Source organism: Geotrypetes seraphini, chromosome 1 (genome assembly GCF_902459505.1).
Source record: "Geotrypetes seraphini chromosome 1, aGeoSer1.1, whole genome shotgun sequence".
Classification (NCBI taxonomy): Eukaryota; Metazoa; Chordata; class Amphibia; order Gymnophiona; family Dermophiidae; genus Geotrypetes; species Geotrypetes seraphini.
This window is the reverse complement of record NC_047084.1, coordinates 216,508,388-216,530,450: the sequence shown is the minus strand read 5'-3', so window position 1 is coordinate 216,530,450 and position 22,063 is coordinate 216,508,388. Positions and strand designations below refer to the sequence as shown.

The window sequence follows — 22,063 nt, the reverse complement described above, 5'->3', positions numbered from 1 at the left end:
AAATATTTTGGCACCCATTAGAGAGAACTTAACAAAGGTCTGGATTTCCTATCACATTATAACCAATAAAATTATACTGCTTTGTCACCCTCTGATCATCCATCTTTCCCTGTTCCTCATCCTCCTCGCCATCCACTCCTACCTTCCCAACGAGACTGCCATTGGAATGCTTTTATGTTTCACATATACAGTATATTCTGATATATGTCATCATTTGTTCATTTCTGAATTTCTGATCTGAAGAAAAAAAGGTTACCTTTGAAAACTCATCACAAAATATATTAAGGGGTCCTTTTACAAAGCTGCAGTAATCATTCAAACGCCCACAGGAAGAAATTTTAAAAGCTGGATACCACAGCTTTGTAAAAGTGTATGTGTGTGTGTGTGGAGTAAGTTAGTTCAATAAAAAAAAGTATCATCTTATTTTCTTTTCTTTGTTTTGTTTTGTTTTATTTCTATTTATTTCATAGAATGGTGTGTAACCGAAATATTGGTATATAGACTGTAGGTATACTGTAGGTTGGTATTCTGGTCATATAAATGTGTTCTTGTCAGCTATATGTTGGTATTCTCCTTACAGAATTACCGCCTCAAAATCAATTGCCTTATATTACAATAAAGTCTTTTGGAAAAAGAATAAATTTCTCTGTTCTGAGAGCTGGAGTTCAGTTTGCAACAAAAATGACAAAATGATGCAATATGAATGGTTAAATTTAATTGTACCTTAACTGCTATAGGGTTACCATATTTGCAGAGCCAAAAAAAGAGGACACAAAAAATAAAAATGGTCGATAGCTTTGCTAAAAACATACTTAATTGTAGCAAATGTATAAATGGCTTTTGGTTAATGAACACACATCAGTGACTGACTTACAGTACAGCAGCAGGGCAGAATTAACCAATAGGCCAAGTAGGCAGTGCCTAGGGCCCGAAATGGTCAGGGGGGCCTGATGAAGGAGGGCATCAACATTGTTTTTTCCAAACAGCGATGGGCCCCTCCAGCATCGATTGGCAACGTTCGACGTGAACTCTCAGGCCTTGAGCATGCGCACATGCTCAAGGCCCAGCACAGGAGGCAGATCTTCGGGCACTGGCACCAACGCAGGAGGCTACACCAAAGTAAGAAGAGGGTTCGAGTGGGTTGGGGGGACCTCAGGTCGCGGCGGGGTGGGGGTGCCCGATGGCAGCGGGGGGGGGGGGGGGAGGTGCCCGATGGCGGTTGGGGGGGTGCCGGATCGCGGGGGGGAGGGTGCTGGTTCGCGGGGGGGGGGGTTTGCTTGTCTTGCAAAACACTTACAAACTGGTGCACTCGTAAACCGAATAACCACTGTACATCGTAAAACCAGCTTTGATTACACTGCACAACAATTTTTTGGTTAAGTCTTGATTCCTGAAAAGTTTTTGGTGATTATGACAGGTACCAACTTGGTATGCTCAAATATGGTTTTGGTTTTACTGCATCACGTAAGAACTATGAGAAATAGACATTTTTATGTTTACTGACAATAAAATATATAGTCAAGTTTACGTTTCGCACAAGCGACTAAATGAAACAGAATTAAAAGTGTTTTGCTCCCGAGTTTCTTTTATATTCAGTGTCTGGTGCATCACGTTGTAGCATCCAACAATAGTCGGCAAGCATTGACGGATTCCAATTGCCCTGGTATCGTTTCTCCATCGTAGCTATGTCTTGATGAAACCTTTCACCGTGCTCGTCACTCACAGCACCGAGATTTGCGGGGAAGAAGTCCAAGTGTGAATGGAGGAAATGAATCTTGAGTGACATATTGCACTTCATTCTCTTGTATGCTTTGAGAAGTTTGTCTACCAGCTGAATGTAGTTTGGGGCTCTGTAATTGCCCAGAAAATTGTCAACAACGTCTTTCAAGGCTTTCCAGCCAATTTTTTCCGGCCCAACTAACAGATCTTCAAATCGCTTGTCACTCATAACATGTCTGATCTGGGGGCCAACAAAAATACCCTCTTTGATCTTGGCATCAGTTATTCTTGGGAACATCTGTCTTAAATAACGAAAACCTTCCCCTTCCTTGTTCATTGCTTTCACAAAATTCTTCATGAGTCCCAGTTTAATGTGAAGAGGAGGCAAAAATATCTTTGTCGGGTCAACAAGCGATTCATGTGCTACATTTTTCTGTCCTGGAACTAACTTTTTACGGAGTGGCCAGTTCTTTCTAGAATAGTGCGACTCTCTGTCTCGGCTGTCCCATTCGCAGATGAAACAGCAGTACTTTGTATAGCCAAGCTGCAGTCCTAGTAACAGAGCAACGACTTTGAGGTCTCCACAGATATTCCAGTTATACCTGGTATACTGGACATACTTTAGTAACATTTCCATATTCTCATATGTTTCTTTCATATGTGCTGCATAGCCAACAGGTACTGAAGGATAAACGTTGCCATTGTGCAACAGAACAGCTTTCAGGCTTAACATTGACGAATCAATGAAAAGACGCCACTCTTCCGGGTTGTGATCACAACCAAAGACCGAGAACAATCCTTCAATGTCACAACAGAAACAGAGACTGTCGACTTGTGCAAAAAATTTGGTTATATCATGATGCCGGTCTCGAAACACAGAAATTTTCGTACCTGGTGATAGCAAACACCATTCCTGCAGTCTCGAACCTAGCAGCTCAGCTTTTGCTTTTGACAGACCCAAATCTCTGACCAAATCGTTCAATTCGGACTGTGTTATCAGATGTGGATCGCCTGATGAGGATGGTTCAAAATCCGGGTCAATGTCACTGTTAGAACCCTGCACTGCAGTTTCTTCATCTGGTTCGTCTAAGGTCCAATCCTCTGGTGGTTTCGGAACTGGAAGACTGTCATCATGTGGCATGGGTCTCATTGCTGAAGGCAGATTAGGATATTCAATTGACTTCTTGTTTTTGGCAGAGAAACCAGACACATTAGTCAAACAGAAATAACAGTCCGTCACATGGTCTTTCTGTTCTCGCCATATCATCGGAATAGCAAATGGCATCGTCTTTCGAGTACCTCTGAGCCAGGCTCTCAAACTAACAGCACATGTCGCACAGCAAATGTGAGGCGCCCATTGCTTGTCTTGATCACCTATTTTGCAGCCAAAATACAGATGATAGGCTTTCTTTACAAGGGCAGTCATCGAACGTCTCTGAGGCGTAAGTGTATATTCCCCACAGATATAGCAGAATGTGTCGCGGCTGTTACGACACCGACGAGACATATTGCCCGACACCAAAACGTCTATAGCATCAAGCTTACTTACTGTTATATTGCTACAGCTACTATACTACTATACTTTACTATACTGATACTATATACACACACGGACTATCTATATTAACCAAATGAGCAGGATCGGTGTATGGAAGCCACCATTATAGCATGGTGAGACAGCGCAAGCTCGTTCAGACCTGCCCAGACATGCCCAGGATGTCATCTTCCATAAAACAGCTTCCAACCTGGCTAGATTTTATGCATGGACATACCCAGGCGGCACAAACCGTTGTTGATAAGACACTTATGGGAGAAAAAATTGTTTGCATCCAAATATAAGAAAAAATCACGACAAAATTGAAGATTTCTCTGAAATGGTACGTGATGGGTAATTTTTGATGTAATATTCATGATCAGCACCCAAAATTCTATAAGAAACACCCAGCAGTGTTCAGGAAGCAAAAACTTTGTTGTGCAGTGTTATGGGTACTTGGACGATCAGGCTTTTTGATCGTCTAAGTACCCATTTAGGCCACTTTTTAGACATTTTTTTTGTTATGAGCCCCATAGCCTCTGTATGTTGGGATTCTTTCAAAAAATAAAGTTTACTGAAAAATTCAGGCAGTTATAATTACAGTATGGAGGGCAATTTTATAACAGGGAGCCTACTAATAAGATGCCTATTCTCTAAAGAAAAATCGGTATTTTTTGTGATAGTGTTTGGTACGTATATGATGGGCTAGTCATGTAAGGTTGCAGAGTAAGGGAGTTAGTATAATGATATGAATGGCATTTTAAATTAAATATGATTTTATATTGTTTGTATAACTTTTGTTATGAGTTTTATTTTTTAATCTGTCTTAGTAAGGTGGAATTGAAAATAATAAAAAATATAAATACACTAGTGCATGTAATATACCTTAATTTAGGGTGTGATCAAAATGTCTGTGCCTACATTTTGCTAATATGCACATAAATTATATTTCAGAATCAATGTGTGTACTTGCTTGCATTGTCCATAGGTGGTGTGTGACCAGTACTGTATATGCAGTTACTACCGCACAGTCTGCATAAGCTTGTAACTGCTATAGGTTCCACGTGTGTACAGCACATATTTCAGAATTTTTTTCTGGGGAAGGCTCAAATTTTCAAATAAGTATATGCCCCAAAACGTTAAGAACCATTGATATACAAATAGCGTACATCAATAAACTCATCATTTTGGAGAAACATTAGTATGGAATTGTATATTATTTTGAGACTACAGCATTCTGTCCCTAGCTATAAAGGCCCTGTAGCAAGACTCCCCAGCCCTGATGACAAAATAAAAATTAAATAAACAAGAAACCTCTATGGTTACACGAAGGCCCAGAAGTTCCCAAATGTGCCCCTTTGTCTTATATGTCTTTGGAAAGGGAGTTATAGTTATAATTCATTTAACCTCATTCCCATGTAACTATAGAAATAATTTTATTTACTTCTCTTAAATCCAGTGAATTCATCCCACTCTAAATTCTTTTAACTGGGAGGAAAAAAACAAGTCTAGACAGTGGTGTTTGCTACTGAATCAATGTCTCTCCTGTCCTTTACTGTCTGTACAGACACTTCTTTGGCTCAGATTCATGTAAGAGTTCCTTCTTCAATACTGTTTAGTTAGTCAAATGCTATACATGGTTGGTTGAGGAGCAAGTTAAAGTGAATTTTGGGGTCAAAGTCATTTTTTAGATGAACCATATGGAAATGCTCTCAGTATGACTGACAGACCTAAGTAGACTCTAAAGTCTTACCCTTGGACTCTCTGTTTAGCATGCCTCATTTCTCACAGTCTCTTTTGGGTTTATTAAACAATTATCACACCATGATCTACTTGCCAGAATGTGCATAGGGCTTGCTGGTAAGCACTTTCTGAAAAATAGGGGTAGTCTTGCAGGAAACAGCTCCTACACTTACTTCTAATAAGTACACACAGATGTGGTTCTTTGTTACTTCTAGTTCTTCACCCACTATTTTTGCATTTTTACCTACGTCTAATACCATCTCTCTCTCTCTTCACAATGAGAATTAAGCCAACTCTTCACACTGCTATATTCTGTTTGTAAGCAATTGAGCAATACAAGGGAGGCTAAGAAATAATAGTTAATTAGAACATAGCAGATACCCATTAGATACTTTCAATACATCACTGCTCCGATATTCGCAGGGGTTCCATTCCAGGAACCCACGCAAATTTTGAAAAACCGCAAATATGGTTTCTCGTCTGTCAAAAGGCAGGTGAGGGCAGCTGGAATGCTGGAGAGTGAAGGAAATCACGAGCGGTATGCTTCAACCACCTCTTCCTGTTACTAAAGTAAGGCTACACCAATCAGGAGCTGCTTTGACAGGCAGCGGGAGCACTTCTGCCTGGTCCAGGATCCCCAATTCTAGTGGAGGTATCTTCACCTGATTCCAGCTGTTGTGCCAGTGCCTGGTCCTGCCAAGCCCTACTTTAGGTACAGAAGCAACTTTACACCCAGGGTATTTTCAGCCTTGCCTAAGTCCTATTAACCTAAAATATGAGAAGTAAAATATATAAAAAGCGTAACCCTGTAAAAGACACATTAGTACTACAAACTACTGACCTTACCCTAAACCCAATTGATTGCAGGCTAGTTGGCTTAAGTCCTCCTGCCATTCATCGGCACATACATGGTAGTCGGCAGCTGACCTGTGTATGGTCAAAAATGTTGTGGAGTTCACGCTTTTAGACAGACTCACTGGAAAAGAGAAAATATACTTTTTTCACATTCATTTGTATTTATAGACAAATAAAATGACTTTCATAAAGATGATAGAAGTTCCTTGTAATTCTGTTAATTCATTATTATTGCTTGATCTTCCACAAGTGTTTTATGACTAACTTCATATACTCTTTTAAAGAATGAGAAACGTTTAGATCCCCATTCCTAAGCTATCTCAATGGAATGATGTAATGGAGATGGGTTTAGATCCCTGTATCCCTGTAAAGGGGATGTTCCCATCTGGTAATATTTTTGAGGTAACTTTAAAAGGCCCTTTATGTCTTGAAGAAGGGGGCTTGGAGTTTACTACTTATGAATAAGGCAAGCTTCTTTTTAATTTTTTTTCTCCCAGAAATCAGAATAGTAGCCTTTCATGATGCATTGGCCTACTCAGGAAAAAAGGAATTCAGTGGCCTGGAGATTCGAACATCTAGGGAAGTTGATGAAAGTGTGCAAGCAAAGATGCGTTTTGTGACCAAGACAAGTTACATTCTAGGGATTTTAAGCAGTATTTCTAAGGGAGCCTGTTGGGACAGACAAAGAGCATTGCTTTAGGTTGCCCAAAGATATTTCCAGTTAAGCCTCGTGGTACCTAGATCAGGTGTGTTGCCAAGGTTTTGGAAGGGAAGTTTAGAATTTGAGCACCTGATTGTAAAACCGCTTAGATAACCTTGATAGGCGGTATATAAAATCCTAATAAAACTTGAAACTCATTTTTCCTGTATCTTGGCCCTGGGTACAGCACTGAGGTGTAAGAACATTTTCAGGACCCTAAGTAAAGTTTTTCCAAGCAATATTTAGGGTTCTTGAAGTGCTTTACAAGAAGAAATAGCTGGGTACTTACCTAAAGGCCAACAAACATGGTGAAAAATATTTATATCTACCGACAGAAAGACTGGCAATAGCCCAGAAGGTTAACAGTCTGGCTACACCAAAGGAGAAGAAAAGGACCTCCAAGTTTCCAAATTTTTAAAGCTTCTAAGCGTTTTACAATTTATAATTAAAAAGGGGGGAGACAGTAAACGAATAAATATAAAACAATACATAACCAATTAGAAACAATAGGTAAATGGAGAGAACTACAAATTAAAAGTAAAAAATACAAAGAAGGTAAGCCACAATGGGGAAGCTAGGGAGCAAAGATTAAAGAATGACTCTGGCTGTAAACAAATCATTTAACAGTCAAATGCATCTTGGAAAAGATAGGTCTTTAGATTTCCCTTGAATTTATCCAAGTTGTTTTCTACCCTAATATAAAGAGGTAAGGAATTCCATATTGTAGGGGCCATAATTGCGAACGAGGTAGCCCAATGTGTGCTAATAATTTTCAAAGATGGTATATGAAGTAGATACTGAGAAGAGGATCTTAAAGCCCTTATAGGTTCATGAAGTTTATGGATAAAGATTGGTTCTTTGGTGGTTTGAGCCTTGAAAGAAAGGATAGCTATATTATATACGATACGGTGTGATATTGGCAACCAGTGAGCTGTTTTTAATAGTGGAGAGGACATATCTATTTTTACTTTTTCTGTTTTATTTTTAAATCTTGCTGTCTGTACATTTTGGGGGGGGACATTCATCACTACAGCTTTGGAAATGATCTCCTTTCTGGATTGGGGATGAAATTTTGAGATTCAGTCAGTCAGTTTGGGTTTTGAGGCTGCACCACTTCTTGCCCACCAAAACCCCCCTCATTTTTTACAGCAACATTTGATGAATGGTTCAAACAACCCACACGCAGGACCTCTTTATATAAGGAAATATGGTACCTATTTAAAATCTTATACTTTTAGGGAAGAAATAATATAATTTTGAAAGCGAGGACAAATTATAATCAGTAACAGTTATATACGTTTATTCCAGAATTTGCTATACTGCATTTTCTAGGATTAGAACATGAAAGTTAAGCTAGAAGTATTATATTCTGAAACATTTCTTCTGTAAAATCCTAACATGAGTATGAAATACATCCAAGTTAATTTACATTTCCCTATTCCTTAAATGAATTAACAAAGCATGGGAGAGGGTTTTTTTTTTTTTTACTCTTACATGCCTTTGACATGAACTAGGCAATGAAAAATAGGTGGTTCACCTTAATTTATCTGAAACTAGAAACAAAAATTATTTATTCATTCAATTTATACTCCCAGAGAAACATGAGATGAGGAAGCTTATTTTAAAGTAAATTGTTCAAGGAGAAACTGAGCCTAATGTCTCATAGCTCATTGCTTGAAATCCAAGGACTATTATTTTTTTTAATCACATGCCAAAAACCTACCATGGACTGATGGAAAAATCCACTGGTGAAACATACAGAACAGATTTCTGATGACTTATAATGGATTTTATCTCAATGGTATTCATCAAATTGCATCTGCAGACTGAGAGGAAATGTTAAGAATTCTACCAGGGTGAACCAACCAAGTTCACTTCAACTTCAGTGTATTTTATATATCTCATGGTATGTTTTAATGTATAATTAGATAACAAGCCTTTAACCCCAAGCTGAATATGTGTTGTATTCTAGAAAGTGCAACCTTCTGAGCTGCAATACCAATGATACTTTAAGTTCTTTGAGGTTGTGTATTAGAGAATGACACGGGGAGCGATCCCCGCAGTGAACCGCTGCGTGGCTGCGGTTTGGCTGCGGGTTATGGTGACCTCATTAGCAAATCGCCGCAGACGCGGGGACAAATCCTTTCACCGCCCGCAAAAACGGTGAATAGATTTGTCCCCGCAGGCCAATGTCCCCCCTTCTAGGAACCGCTATTTACCTGTGTTTCACCGTGCTCCTCATTTGTCAGATCAACCCTTCCTGCCAATAGAACCCGCTCCCCCCCCCCCCCGACGATCGCCCTCAGCCCTTCATGCCGACAGAACTAGCCCTCCCCAACGATCGCGGCAAGAGGGTACCCATCCCCTCCTGCCTACCCCAACAGCCCCCCCGACGATCGCAGCAGGAGGATATCCAACCCCTCCTGCCAGCTCCCCAACAGCCCCCCTATGATCACTGGTAGGAGGGTGCCCAACCCCTCCTGCCGGCACCCCCAACGGCCCCCTATATCGCCAATAGGAGGGTGCCCAACCCCTCCTGCCGGACCCCCCCCCAACGAACCCTCCCACCCCGGAACCCCCTTAGTCTTACTTTCCAAGTTGGACCGGACAGCTCCTCGCTCGTCTGGCCAGCAGGCCTGCCTCCGTCCAAATGAGGCGGGCCCGCCCCTCCCCTCCCCTGCCTAACCCACAGGATCCTAGGGCCTGATTGGCCCAAGCACCTAAGGCCCCTCCTATAGCGGGAGTGGCTTTAGGTGCCTAGACCAATCAGGCCCTAGGATCCTGTGGGTTGGGCAGGGTAGGGGCGGGCCCGCCTCATTTGGACGGAGGCAAGCCTGCTGGCCATACGTGTGAGGAGCCGTCCGGTCCAACTTGGAAAGTAAGACTAAGGGGGTTCCGGGGTGGGAGGGTTCGTTGGGGGGGGGGGGGGTCCAGCAGGAGGGGTTGGGTACCCTCCTGCCGGCGATCTTAGGGGAGGCCATTGGGAGGACCGGCAGGAGGGGTTGGGTACCCTTCTGCTGCGATTGTCGGGAGGGCCGTTGGGGGGGTCTACAGGAGGGGTTGGGTGCCCTCCTGCCGTGATCGCTGGGGGGAGGGGAGACTTGCAGCCGTAGCCGCGGTCACTATGCTAATCACGGCAGGGAGATCTTTGCCGCGATTAGGTACAGCGGCCGCGTCTACTTACCATGTAGGCTAACATTGTAAGCATTTAAAGTACACGTCGTGTTTGTTTTTGCATTGCTAGCCCCAGGGGTGGTGGAAGATTAGTGATTGAAAAACTGTATGAAAAATAACTATTTTAAATTTAGTGATCAAAATGTGTCAGTTTTGAGAATTTATATTAATTAATTTTTTCTCTGCGTGTTTTGTTTTTGTATAGTTATTAACTAATATTTAACTAAGTTTTAAAGTTTTAAAGTTTTAAAGAATGTTTCCTTTATACGTAAATAAAGAAAAGTATATAAAATCGTACCCGTTTGAGGCTTTTATGTATGCAGCGGTGACGGTGACGGGGCGGTGAATGGTGTTGCAGTGGCGGTGACGGGGCGGTGAATGGGGTGGCAGTGGCGGTGACGGGGCGGTGAAGGGAATGGCGGTGACGGGGCGGTGCAGAGGATGGTGAGACGGGGACGGGGCGGTGACGGGGACCAATTTTTTCACCGTGTCATTCTCTATTGTGTATAACATATGAACTAGAGAATGACAGGGGACAAATTTGTCACCATCTTTGCAGGAACTCAATTTCCCTGTCCCTGCATGTTTTGTCGCTGTCTGTGTCTGATTCCTATAAGCTCTGTCATAATCGCACAAGCCTCAAACACTTATGATTTTAAAGTGTTTGAGTCTTGTGCAGATGAAGACAGAGCTTGCGGGAATGGGGCAGGGACAGGAAAAGAACTCGCCGGGACAGGAAAATGAGTTCCTGCAGGGATGGGGAAAAATTGGTCCCCATGTCATTCTCTAATAAGAACATAAACAAAATATGCTAGGCTGAGTCAGACTAAAAGTCCATTGCTTTCAGCATTTCTACTCCAACAATGGCCAAGTCACTAGGTGATACTTGGCAGATCCCAAAGAGTAAATCCATTCTATGAAGCTGCTATCTCAGCATTCCAGTTATGTTTCTCACTATGTTTAAATACAAAGGCCCCAATTCTGCACATAGGCCCTGATTCTCCAAAAGTGCGTCCCGATTTTAGGCAGCTGTAGACGTCCTACAGCTCTCTAATCAGCCAATCGGGATGCACGTTTTTTTAAAAAAATGCTCCCCAGGCACGCCTGAAGGCGCCTCCGGGAGCCTAGGGAGACCCGCAAGATGCCTAAGCTCGCCTACAGGCCTTAGGCGAACTTAGGCGGCCCTACGCGTCTCCCTAGTAGAGGAAGAGACGCTTAAAATGTAGGCCAGCAAAATGCTGGTCTACATTGTAAGTAGACGCGGCCGCTATACTGATCGCGGCAAGGGATCTCCCTGCTGCAATAAAGAATAGCGGCCGCAGCCGCCTGTCCCATCACCGACAGGAGGATGCCTAACTCCTCCTGTCGGAACCCCGAACCCCGGAACCCCCTCCCCCCCAAACTCGTAATCGCCGACAGGAGGATGCCCAACTCCTCCTGTCGGAACCCCGGAACCCCCTCCCCCCCAAACTCGTAATCGCCGACAGGAGGATGCCCAACTCCTCCTGTCGGAACCCTGGAACCCCCTCCCCCCCAAACTCGTAATCGCCGACAGGAGGATGCCCAACTCCTCCTGCCGGAAAGCCCAACGACCCCCCGCCCCAACTAATCTCCCTCCCCCAACTAACCTTTTCAATGTTGGTCAGCTGGACGGGTCTTGCTGCCGTCCAGCCGACGGGTCTGCCTCGTGGAAATGAGATGGCACGCCCCTTCCCGGCCCATCCCCGCTAAATCTAAGGCTTGATTGGCCCAGGCTGTAGAAGCCTGGATCAATCAGGCCTTAGGCATAGCGGGTCCGCCCATCCCCACTAATCCTAAGGCCTGATTGGCCAAGGTGCCTAGCCTGGGCCAATCAGGCCTTAGATTTAGCGGGGATGGGCCGGGAAGGGGCGTGCCGTCTCATTTCCACGAGGCAGACCCGTCGGCTGGACGGCAGCAAGACCCGTCCAGCTGACCAACATTGAAAGGTTAGTTGGGGGAGGGAGATTAGTTGGGGCGGGGGGTCGTTGGGCTTTCCGGCAGGAGGAGTTGGGCATCCTCCTGTCGGCGATTACAAGTTTGGGGGGGAGGGGGCTCGGGGTTCCGACAGGAGGAGTTGGGCATCCTCCTGTCGGCGATTACGAGTTTGGGGGGGAGGGGGTTCCGGGGTTCGGGGTTCCGACAGGAGGAGTTAGGCATTCTCCTGTCGGTGATGGGACAGGCGGCCGCAACAACCGCGGCCGCTATACATATTGCAGCAGGGAGATCCCTTGCTGCCATAAGTATAGCGGCCGCGTCTAATTTAACCCGATTCTCTAAAGACGCCGGTCTGAATAGGATGCCTCTCCCGGACGGCCTGCCTGGGGAGCATTTTTTTTTTTTAAAAACGTGCATCCCGATTGGCTGATTAGACAGCTGTAGGACGTCTACAGCTGCCTAAAATCGGGACGCACTTTTGGAGAATCAGGGCCATAGTGCCTAAGACATAGGCACTGAGAAATTTTGGATGTTTCTTCTAGACCTGACATGGGCAAACTACAACCCACGGGCCATATCCGGCCTGTTCATTTTTATAATCCGGCCCGCCAACTAACTGAACCCCGCTGACCGCAAGCCCTACATACCTCTCTCTAGAGCAGCGTCGGGCTGGCAGCACTCTTAAACAGGCAGCTTCGCGGCCTTCTCTTGTCAAGAAATTCCCTCTGCCGCATCACTGATGATGTCATCAGTAATGCTGCAGGTATCACCCATATGGCAATACAGTAGGATTTTGGTGGGCTCACGCTTTCCACCATAAATGTAGTGGTTAGAGTGGCTTATGGGCCTGGGTCTTCCTCAAGTGGTCACTGGCCCACCCACCAGGCTACTTAAGACACCCTGTGTGATGCTCTACTAGAATTTCTCATATCAGGTGCTGCTGTTCTAGAGACAGGTATGCACTGTTTCATTCAGATTTTGGGGAGTGGGAGAGGGTCAATAGCCACTGGGGTAGTGCATGTGTGTGTGTGGGGGGGGTTATTACTTAATCCCTCCAGTAATCATCTGGTTAGTTTGGGTATCTTTTTAACCAGGGGTAGGGAACTTCGGTCCTCGAGAGCCGTATTCCAGTCAGGTTTTCAGGATTTCCCCAATGAATATGCACGAGATCTATTTGCATGCACTGCTTTCAATGGATATTCATTGGGGAAATCCTGAAAACCCGAGGACCGGAGTTCCCTACCCCTGCTTTTAGCATTTAGACGCTTTTAATACAGGTATAGCTCTGGACATCTAAATTCCATCCTGGATGTCTAGGGAAAGGTTTAATTATCGCCTCAGGATGTCCAAGTCTAACCACGCCCATAACATACCTCCAACACCTGAAATTTGGATGCACAGCAGTTAGGAAGCATAGCAAGACATCCAGAAAATTGTTTTTGAAAATCAGCACTTGGATGTTTTGACAATTAAGACGTCCAAGTGCTGGTTTATGCTGATTTTTGGATGTCTGCATTTTTTGAAAATTAGTCCTATAATATACAAAAGATATACAGTACATTTATTAAGCATGTTACAAAACAGCATAAAACAATTTCTTCCAATGGAACAGAAATAAGATGTTATCTAACACTGAATAGAATAACTATGATTTACAGTCCATGAGAGCGGGCTGCTGGGCTTGATGGACAGTTGACCTGACCTAGTAAGGCTATTCTTATGTTCTTACAGTCCAATATATCATAAGAAAAATTTCTCTTGGGAAAATTACCACACATACATACAAAATTCCATACAATTTTCTTCAACAAGACAAAATCTATTTAGTTTACCAAACACCTTCATTCCAGATCAAAAACAAATTTGACTCAGTCCAAATCAGTGGCGTAGCGAGGGTATGAGGTGCCCGGTGTGGTGGTGCCCCTCCCCCACCCTCCCAACTGCTGCATATGCGTGCCACTTCCCTTCCCCTGTACCTCTGTTACGTTCCTGGCTGAGCAGCAACTCCAAACCTGCTGTCGCGCCTGTATGGGATATCCCTCTGATGTCACTTCCTAGGTGTGGGTCCAGAAAGTGACGTCAAAAGAAGAGCTGATACAAGGCGCAACAGCAGGTTTGGGGGTTGATGCTTGCACCACAAATTTTACAGAAGTACGGGGAAAGGGAAGCAAATAATTGATGTCATCTTCCATATAGATAATCTCCACTTTAATTTCTCTAACATATGAGGATTTAATGCTTCACAGAATTGTGTTTCATGATATGCATCCTCAGGAGTTGAAGTTTGCACCTAACCATCGTATACTCTTTACATCAATGAGAGTTAATACTGTGAAATATACGTAAATTGCATGCAACAAGTAAGCTCCCCAAATGATGTACAATACTTTAATTTTTGACAGGAATGAACTTCACTTCAAAGCCAGGGCATGTGGAGTTTGATCTCAGTCTCTCAAATTTACTGCTAACGCTTGCTGTACTACTTGCATTGCGCCAAAGAAAGCTCTTTTCTGGAACTGTAAGACGCAACATGTATAGGCAATATGTCCAGGTACATGTGGAAGTTCTTTTTGATCAAGCCCATGTCACCCAAAACAATGGGAAATATTTCTGTATCTTTCTGCCACATTTTCTTGATCTCAGACTGCATATCTTGGTATTAGAGGATCTTCCCTTTCTCCACGCAATTCACTAACACCTCTATAACACCTTTGTATGTCTCTTTGCACTTGTCCACATTATAAGGCTCTTTTACTAAAGCTTAGTGCACTAATAAAATTAGTACACACTAAATGCTAAGAAGCCTATTTTATACCTGTGGGATTCTTAGTATTTAGGGCCTGATTTTCGAAACGCACATCCCAATTGCAGGCAGCGGTAGGCATCCTACTGCTGTCTGACAGCCAATTTTAAAAAGTGTCCGAGGCAGGATGCCATTGTAGGTCTCTGTAGCGAAAGTGGCCTTGAGTGGGTTTAAGCATTGGTACGTGTCTCTATAGACACGAGACAGATGTGTTACGTGTAGGCTTGCAAAATTCTTGACCCAATTCTGAATAGAACGCTGATGTGTGATTGACACGCGATCGGCGGCTGCTTCTTAGGCAGCCACTAATATCGGCATCCTTTACAGAATCAGGCCCTTAATGTACCCTAATTCCATTAGCGTACCATAAGAATTAGAAAAAGGGCTCCCAAATTTTAGCTGCCATATACATACCCAGTTTTCCAGTCTAAGGACCTTTGCTAGTTCCTAATTGTTGGTTTACATTTCAAATGCATGAATATTTTTGTATCATTTACAGATCTCAAATCACATCACAATTTACCATTCTGCACTGGGAAAATGGGCCTTTTAAGTAGCTGCCACATCAAAGTAAGTCATCCTCTTATATAAGCATGCTTTCTGACCTTCTTAATCTTTCATGACCTCCAAGCTGAATTCTAGTTGATTTTTTTTTTGTTCTGTTAGCTTTGCGTTACATTTTTTCATCTGTGTTTTGAGGCCCATGAATGCTCCAAAACAGCTCTGGGTGAAGAGTATTTTAGTTCCTTGATATGGCTTACCGCAGTTCCATTCATCTGAACCATCCCTGCAGTCCAGGTGACCATTGCACCATTGATCACGGGGCACACAGTCATGATTGGCACATTCAAGCTCATCATCTTTACACGATGCTGTCAGGACAGGAAGAAACAGAAAACGACTGAGAAAGACAGACAGATTTTAAAAGCACGCGCTGATATCTAATATCAGGCTTCAATATGAACAGCTGTTGAAAATATTTCTTTCTCCATCACATTTTATGTCTCGTTCTTCTTTTCCAGGCTTGACTGTTACAGTAGTCAATTTGCTGATCTTCCTGATTCTACATGTCATTCGCTTTAAATTTTTTACAGTTCTGCTGCTTTCACAGTTCACTGTTCTCATTGTTCACATGGAACTCTGCTGCTGTTTTTCTCAGCATTCCAGTTACGTTTCTAGATGCTTACAAATCAGAACTGAAGGGCTATTACTTGACTATCTATAATATTCCACATAAATGACTTATTAGTCTAGTTTCATCTACTTGTTCTACATTTTAGGGGATTTCTTCTAGATAAAGCCCTCGGCGAAACATGTTGGAGTAGACAAGTCCCTTCAAGACGTTTTAAGTTAAGCAATTATTCAGCGAAAAATGCTAAGTAACAAGCTTGTTTCAAAATTGAAATATGAACAATTTTAGAAGTTTATTTATTCATTAATTGCACAAAGAAGGCACTTTAGCACATATGAGCACAATTATAAATGGTATAAAACAAGTCTGATGAGGATGAACTTGCCATGAAATAGCTCAGCTGAAGAATCAATTGGCTGGTGGTGGCACATTCTGAAGGCTCACTAAAAAATGTTTAGAATTGAGGTATTTAAAGTCAATAAGTAAAAGATTTTCTAGCTGCTTTATATAGAAAGTATCTAACAGAGTGGCAGCTAATACAATTAATGGGTTATATCTCCACACTACAAATCAGGACTGGCATTAAATATGCTAGGACCCAATGCAGAAATTTTATAAAAGCCCACCACAGCAGGCTTTATTTTATTCAGATTTAGGTAGGTTCGGGGCTCTTTGTATCATGCAAGCCAGGGCATTTACCCTGTTTTCACCCACCCTCCCAACACCAGCCCTGTTACATATTCTTGGCTGTTTCTCACTATCTCTCTCATCTAATCCATTATTCAATTCCACATAGTTCTCTCTGCTCCACAATCATGCACTTTCATCTGTATCACAAGCACAAAATGGGTGGCTAACTTTTTTAATGTTTTCACTTTTAACACTCAGGCCAGGATTTTCAAAAACCCGCATTAAAAAGCGACGGTCTGCTAACGCAGCCATTTTGATACCGAATCCAAAAACCCAAGACATTCTTTAAAAAATCGCGCATGCAAATAAGGTCGGCGGACAGCAGCGAAGATTTCCTACATTTGCATGTGGGCACATGCGCAGAAAAAAGCCAAAAAAAACCCCACACTCTCCTGATGCACTATTGGACAAATGGAAAGGAGAGGAGGGGAAAAGCAACATTGACTTTTTGGTGAACAAATATGTTTTCAGATGCCTTTCTCTCCACAAAAACTACTGTAATTCAGGTAAATCTTATAATTTGTTTTAAATGTACAATTTAATCAAGACCCACAGCCAGAAACACACAAGGCAAGGGTATCATACACGCGCTCAAGAAACGTTGGCTTTTAACAAGCGCCCATGAAACATGCCTGTCTCTCTCCAAAACTCAAAAGAAGCGAGATTTTACTACCCTCCACTAAAAATATAGAGATACACATTATTTTTTCATTAGCCACAGTCAAAACACAAGTGCTGGCACTGTAATGGCAACCCTTCCTTATTCACTACTTCTGTGCCATCATGATTCTTATTTCTCAAAGGATATTAGTATGAGACATAAAATATGCACATGATTAGGGAATGCATTAGTTTCAGAACCTGAGGTACGATGAAATGTAGCTGCTCTGCTTGTTGCTGAGGTGAGGGACAAAGAGAAAATAAGAGAGAGAGATTTTAAGAGAGATTGCTGGCTGATGCTAGCTTAATATTGGGGGGAGGGGAGTGCATGTATAAGAAGAGCCTGCAATGAAGTCATGTGAAATAACTGCTTTTTGTTTTATTTTTAAAATGGTATTAGATATCATTGTCTCACCTGTCTCAGAAGAGGTATAAATGCCAATGGAGAAATTTAAAATAATATATATGTATTGCCATTTTACAGGGAAACTACACCCTCAAAATCACACCCTCATACCACCAAACCACACCCCTTTAAAATCTATGCATGCCACATCTACTATAAACAGTGGCATTGTAACATTATTATGTACATGTGTTTGCCATTTACATATGTATATAAAAATCTATATGTAGATAGAGATCCATATCTATCTGTATATGATACAAAATTAGCTATTTTGTGGACATAGATATTTATTTAAAACATTCTAAGAATGCTGGCTATTTAGTATCAATAACCAAATATAGAGAGAAGGAAATTATGTTTTGGGTAAGTATAAGCAGTCCCTGGGTTAAAAACGAGTTATGTCGGATTTGTATGTAACTCAGAACTTGTAGATTTTAATATTTTTGATGCTTATCTCTGCTCCCAGGTGTCAAATGGGTCAACTGTCCCTACCATTTTAACCTCGAAGGTACAGCATGCACAACCACACACTGTTCTTAATGTGACCATGCATCATTCCTGAATCTGCTGCAGGAGAAGTGTAGGAGCTTATGCCTCTGGAAATACTGCTCAGGGTAATCAAATGAAGCCACAACTGTGTTCTTAAGTACAAGTCGTATATAAGTCAGGCAACTGCCTGTACTTGCAATTTCAGCATATAAGATGAAAATACTTACAGCAATTCTTTTCGTCCACCTGATCAGGGCAGTCTGGAAAGCCATCACAGATCATAGTGTGTTTGATACACAGCTTATTGGATGGGCACTCCCATAAGCCTCTCTGGCCACAACCTGGAAAGAATGGCAATAGTTTGAAGTAATACAGAAAAAACACACATCTATAATATGGGGTGGTGGTTGAGGAAGGTGCACATGAACACATTAAAAAATTCATAGAAATCAATTTAAATATTTGTAGGTATGTTTTGTCACCAAGGATCAGGGCAAATACTGCCATGCAATATTGAAGGAGCAATAATCCAAAATGTAAATTCATTGAAGCATGTATTGTGAATAATGTTCATAGTCAGTCGCGCGCAAGACACCAGCGCACCGACAATGGAGGGCAGACAATTCAGCGCAAGATACCAGTGCGCCGCGGGAAAACAGTTTTAAAGAGCTCTGAAGCGGGCTGTGAGTGGGGAAACCCACCCCCCCCCCCCCCGAAACCCATCCCCCCACACACACACTTTACTGAAAAGTGTTCGCGCTGCTGTTGGGGAGGGGTTTGGGGGGTTGGAACCCTCCATTATAGAGAAAACTGAACTTTTTCTGATTTTTTCCAGGAAAAGTTCCGCTTTCTCTATAATGTGGGGGGTTGCACCCCCCACCCAATGGCAGCGCAAACAATATGCAGTAAAGTGTGTGGGGGGGTTCCCACTCACACCCTGCTTCAGAGCTCTTTAAGAACATAAGAGCATAAGAAGTTGCCTCCGCTGAGGCAGACCATAGGTCCATCCTGCCCAGCGGTCCGCTCCCGCGGTGGCCCATCAGGCCCATTGCCTGAACAATGGTCTATACCTGTCTATACCCCTCAATCCCTTTTTCTTCTAGGAATCTATCCAAACCTTCTTTGAAACCATTTAATGTTTTCTTGTCTACAACAGCCTCTGGAAGCGCGTTCCATGTATCCACCACCCTCTGAGTGAAAAAGAACTTCCTAGCGTTTGTTCTAAACCTGTCCCCTTTCAATTTCTCCGAGTGCCCCCTTGTACTTGTGGTGCCCCTTAATTTGAAAAATCTGTCCCTGTCTACTTTTTCTATGCCCTTCAGGATCTTGAAGGTTTCTATCATGTCTCCTCTAAGTCTTCGCTTCTCCAGGGAGTAAAGTCCCAACTGCTTCAATCTTTCGGTGTATGGGAGATTTTCCATTCCCTTTATCAGTTTAGTTGCTCTTCTTTGTACTCCTTCAAGTACCGCCATGTCTTTCTTGAGATACGGTGACCAGTACTGGACACAGTACTCCAGATGCGGCCGTACCATTGCACGATACAGCGGCATGATGACTTCCTTCGTCCTGGTCGTAATACCCTTCTTAATGATACCCAACATTCTGTTTGCTTTCCTTGAGGCCGTGGCGCATTGCGCCGATGCCTTCAGTGTTGCGTCTACCATCACTCCCAGGTCTCTCTCCAGGTTACTGACCCCTAGTGGTGTTCCCCCCATTTTGTATGTGAACATCGGGTTCTTTTTTCCCACATGCATGACCTTACATTTCCCCACGTTGAAGCTCATCTGCCATTTTTCGGCCCACTTTTCCAGCTGCTTTAGATCCTTTTGGAGATCTTCGCAGTCTTCCCTGGTTTGAGCCCTGCTGCATAGTTTGGTGTCATCTGCAAATTTAATGACTTCACACTTGGTTCCCGCCTCTAGGTCGTTTATGTAGATATTGAACAGGAGCGGTCCCAGCACCGACCCCTGCGGAACTCCGCTCATGACCCCTTTCCAGTCTGAGTAGTGGCCCTTTACGCCAACCCTCTGCTTCCTGTTTGCCAGCCAGTTTTTGATCCATCGGTGGATCTCCCCTTGTACCCCGTGGTTCCATATCTTTTTAAGCAGTCTCTCGTGTGGTACCTTGTCGAAGGCTTTTTGGAAGTCAAGGTAAATGATGTCTATAGATTCCCCTTTATCCACCTGGCTGTTCACCCCCTCAAAGAAGTACAGTAAGTTTGTGAGGCATGACCTACCCTTGCAGAAGCCATGTTGACTCTGTTTTAGCTGCCCATTTTTTTCGATGTGCTCACAGATGCTGTCTTTAATCAGTGCCTCCATCATCTTTCCCGGGACTGAGGTCAGGCTCACCGGCTTGTAGTTTCCCGGATCTCCCCTTGCGCCCTTCTTGAAGATGGGCGTGACATTTGCTATTTTCCAATCCTCCGGGATCTCTCCGGTTTTTAAGGATAGGTTGCATATCTGTCGAAGTGGCTCCGCTATTTCATCTTTTAGTTCCTTGAGTACCCTTGGGTGAATGCCGTCTGGACCTGGCGATTTGTCGCTCTTTAGTCTGTCAATCTGCTTGAGTACATCCTCTTGGCTTACCTCTAAATCGACCAGCTTATCGTCTTGGTCTCCTATTACGATCTCCTCGGGTTCCGGAATGTTGGTTATATTCTCCATCGTGAAGACTGACGTGAAGAACTCATTTAACCTGTCAGCTATCTCTTTCTCTTCTTTTACTACTCCCTTTCTGTCTCCATCGTCCAATGGTCCCACTTCTTCTCTCGCCGGTTGCTTCCCCTTGACGTATCTGAAGAACGACTTGAAGTTTGTTGCTTCCTCTGCCAGTCTCTCTTCGTATTCTCTCTTTGCTTTTCTAACCACTCGGTGACACTCCTTCTGGTGTTCTTTGTGCACTTTTTGGTTCTCCTCTGTTTGGTCTTTTTTCCATTTTCTGAACGATGCTTTCTTGTCGCTTATCGCTTATCGCCTTCTTCACAGCATTTGTTATCCACACTGGGTTTTTTGTTCTATTTTTTTTGCACCCTTTTCTGAACTTGGGGATGCATAGGTTTTGCGCTTCGTGCACAGTCTCCTTGAGTAAGGTCCAGGCTGTTTCTACGGATTCCGTCTTCCCTATGTTGCCTTTGAGTTTCTTTTCCACTATTTTCCTCATGGCATCCTAATTTCCTTTTTTGAAGTTGAGTGCCGTCGTTGTGGTTCTTTTCCCCTTTGATGATCCAATTTCAAGCCTGCACTGGATCGTGTTGTGATCGCTGTTACCTAGCGGGGGTAATACCGCCACCTCCTTTGCTGGCCCCCCTAGTCCGTTGAAGATTAGGTCAAGAGTGGCATCGCCCCGTGTTGGTTCCGTGACCAGTTGCTCCATGAAACAGTCCCTCGTGACCTCTATGAATTTGGTCTCTCTTGCGCAGTTTGAATGCCCAATACTCCAGTCTATCCCAGGATAGTTGAAGTCCCCCATCACCACCACATTTCCGCTTCTGCATACCTGCCTCAGTTCAGCCTCCAGCTCCTGGTCGATTTCTTCCGGTTGTCCAGGTGGGCGGTAGTACAGACCCAATTTAATGTCTGCCCCAGTTCCTCCCTGTAGCTTAACCCATAGTGATTCCAAGCCATCCTCCCGTACTGTTGTTTCCATCCTGGCTGATGGTATGGAGTCTTTTATGTACAGCGCTATTCCTCCACCCTTTTTGTGTGTCCTGTCTCTCCTGTATAGTTTGTACCCTGGTATGGCCACAGCCCATTGATTGTCCTCAGTCCACCACGTTTCTGTGACTCCAATTATGTCTAGGTCCTTATTGCTGGCAGTGATTTCCAGTTCTCCCATTTTGGCCCTCAGGCTCCTAGCATTTGTGTATAGGCAGTTTAAGACCCAGTTTTTTGTCCTCTCTTTTTGTTTCCCTCGTGCTTTGGTACTCCTGCAGTTTTCTTCATGGTACTCCTGCAGTTTTCCCGCGGCACACTGGTGTCTTGCGCCGAACTGTCAGCGCTCGATTGTCGGTGCACTGGTGTCTGGCGCATGATTGTCCCATCACCGTGAAGAATACTTAACTACCACCACAGCCTATTGCAACCATGCCAAAAATATTTACCAGCAGAACATATATTAATACATTTTTTGGAGGAAACTCTTGGTGTGATAAGCAAGTATGACAGATTTGGGATGTCCTGCTTATAACATACGGTACC

General features: G+C 43.4%; 1 protein-coding gene across 1 annotated transcript in view; it reads right to left on the bottom strand.

Annotated features, from left to right (window-relative positions):
* Nucleotides 1-22,063, bottom strand: part of CORIN (corin, serine peptidase) — a 280,593-nt gene that overhangs the window by 37,133 nt on the left and 221,397 nt on the right. Inside the window, exons 14-16 of the mRNA XM_033946076.1 lie at nt 18,092-18,205; nt 15,246-15,356; nt 5,843-5,972 (exon numbers count right to left, since the gene is read on the bottom strand). Coding sequence (XP_033801967.1) covers nt 5,843-5,972; nt 15,246-15,356; nt 18,092-18,205 — 355 coding nt within the window. The remainder of the gene's footprint in view (nt 1-5,842; nt 5,973-15,245; nt 15,357-18,091; nt 18,206-22,063) is intronic.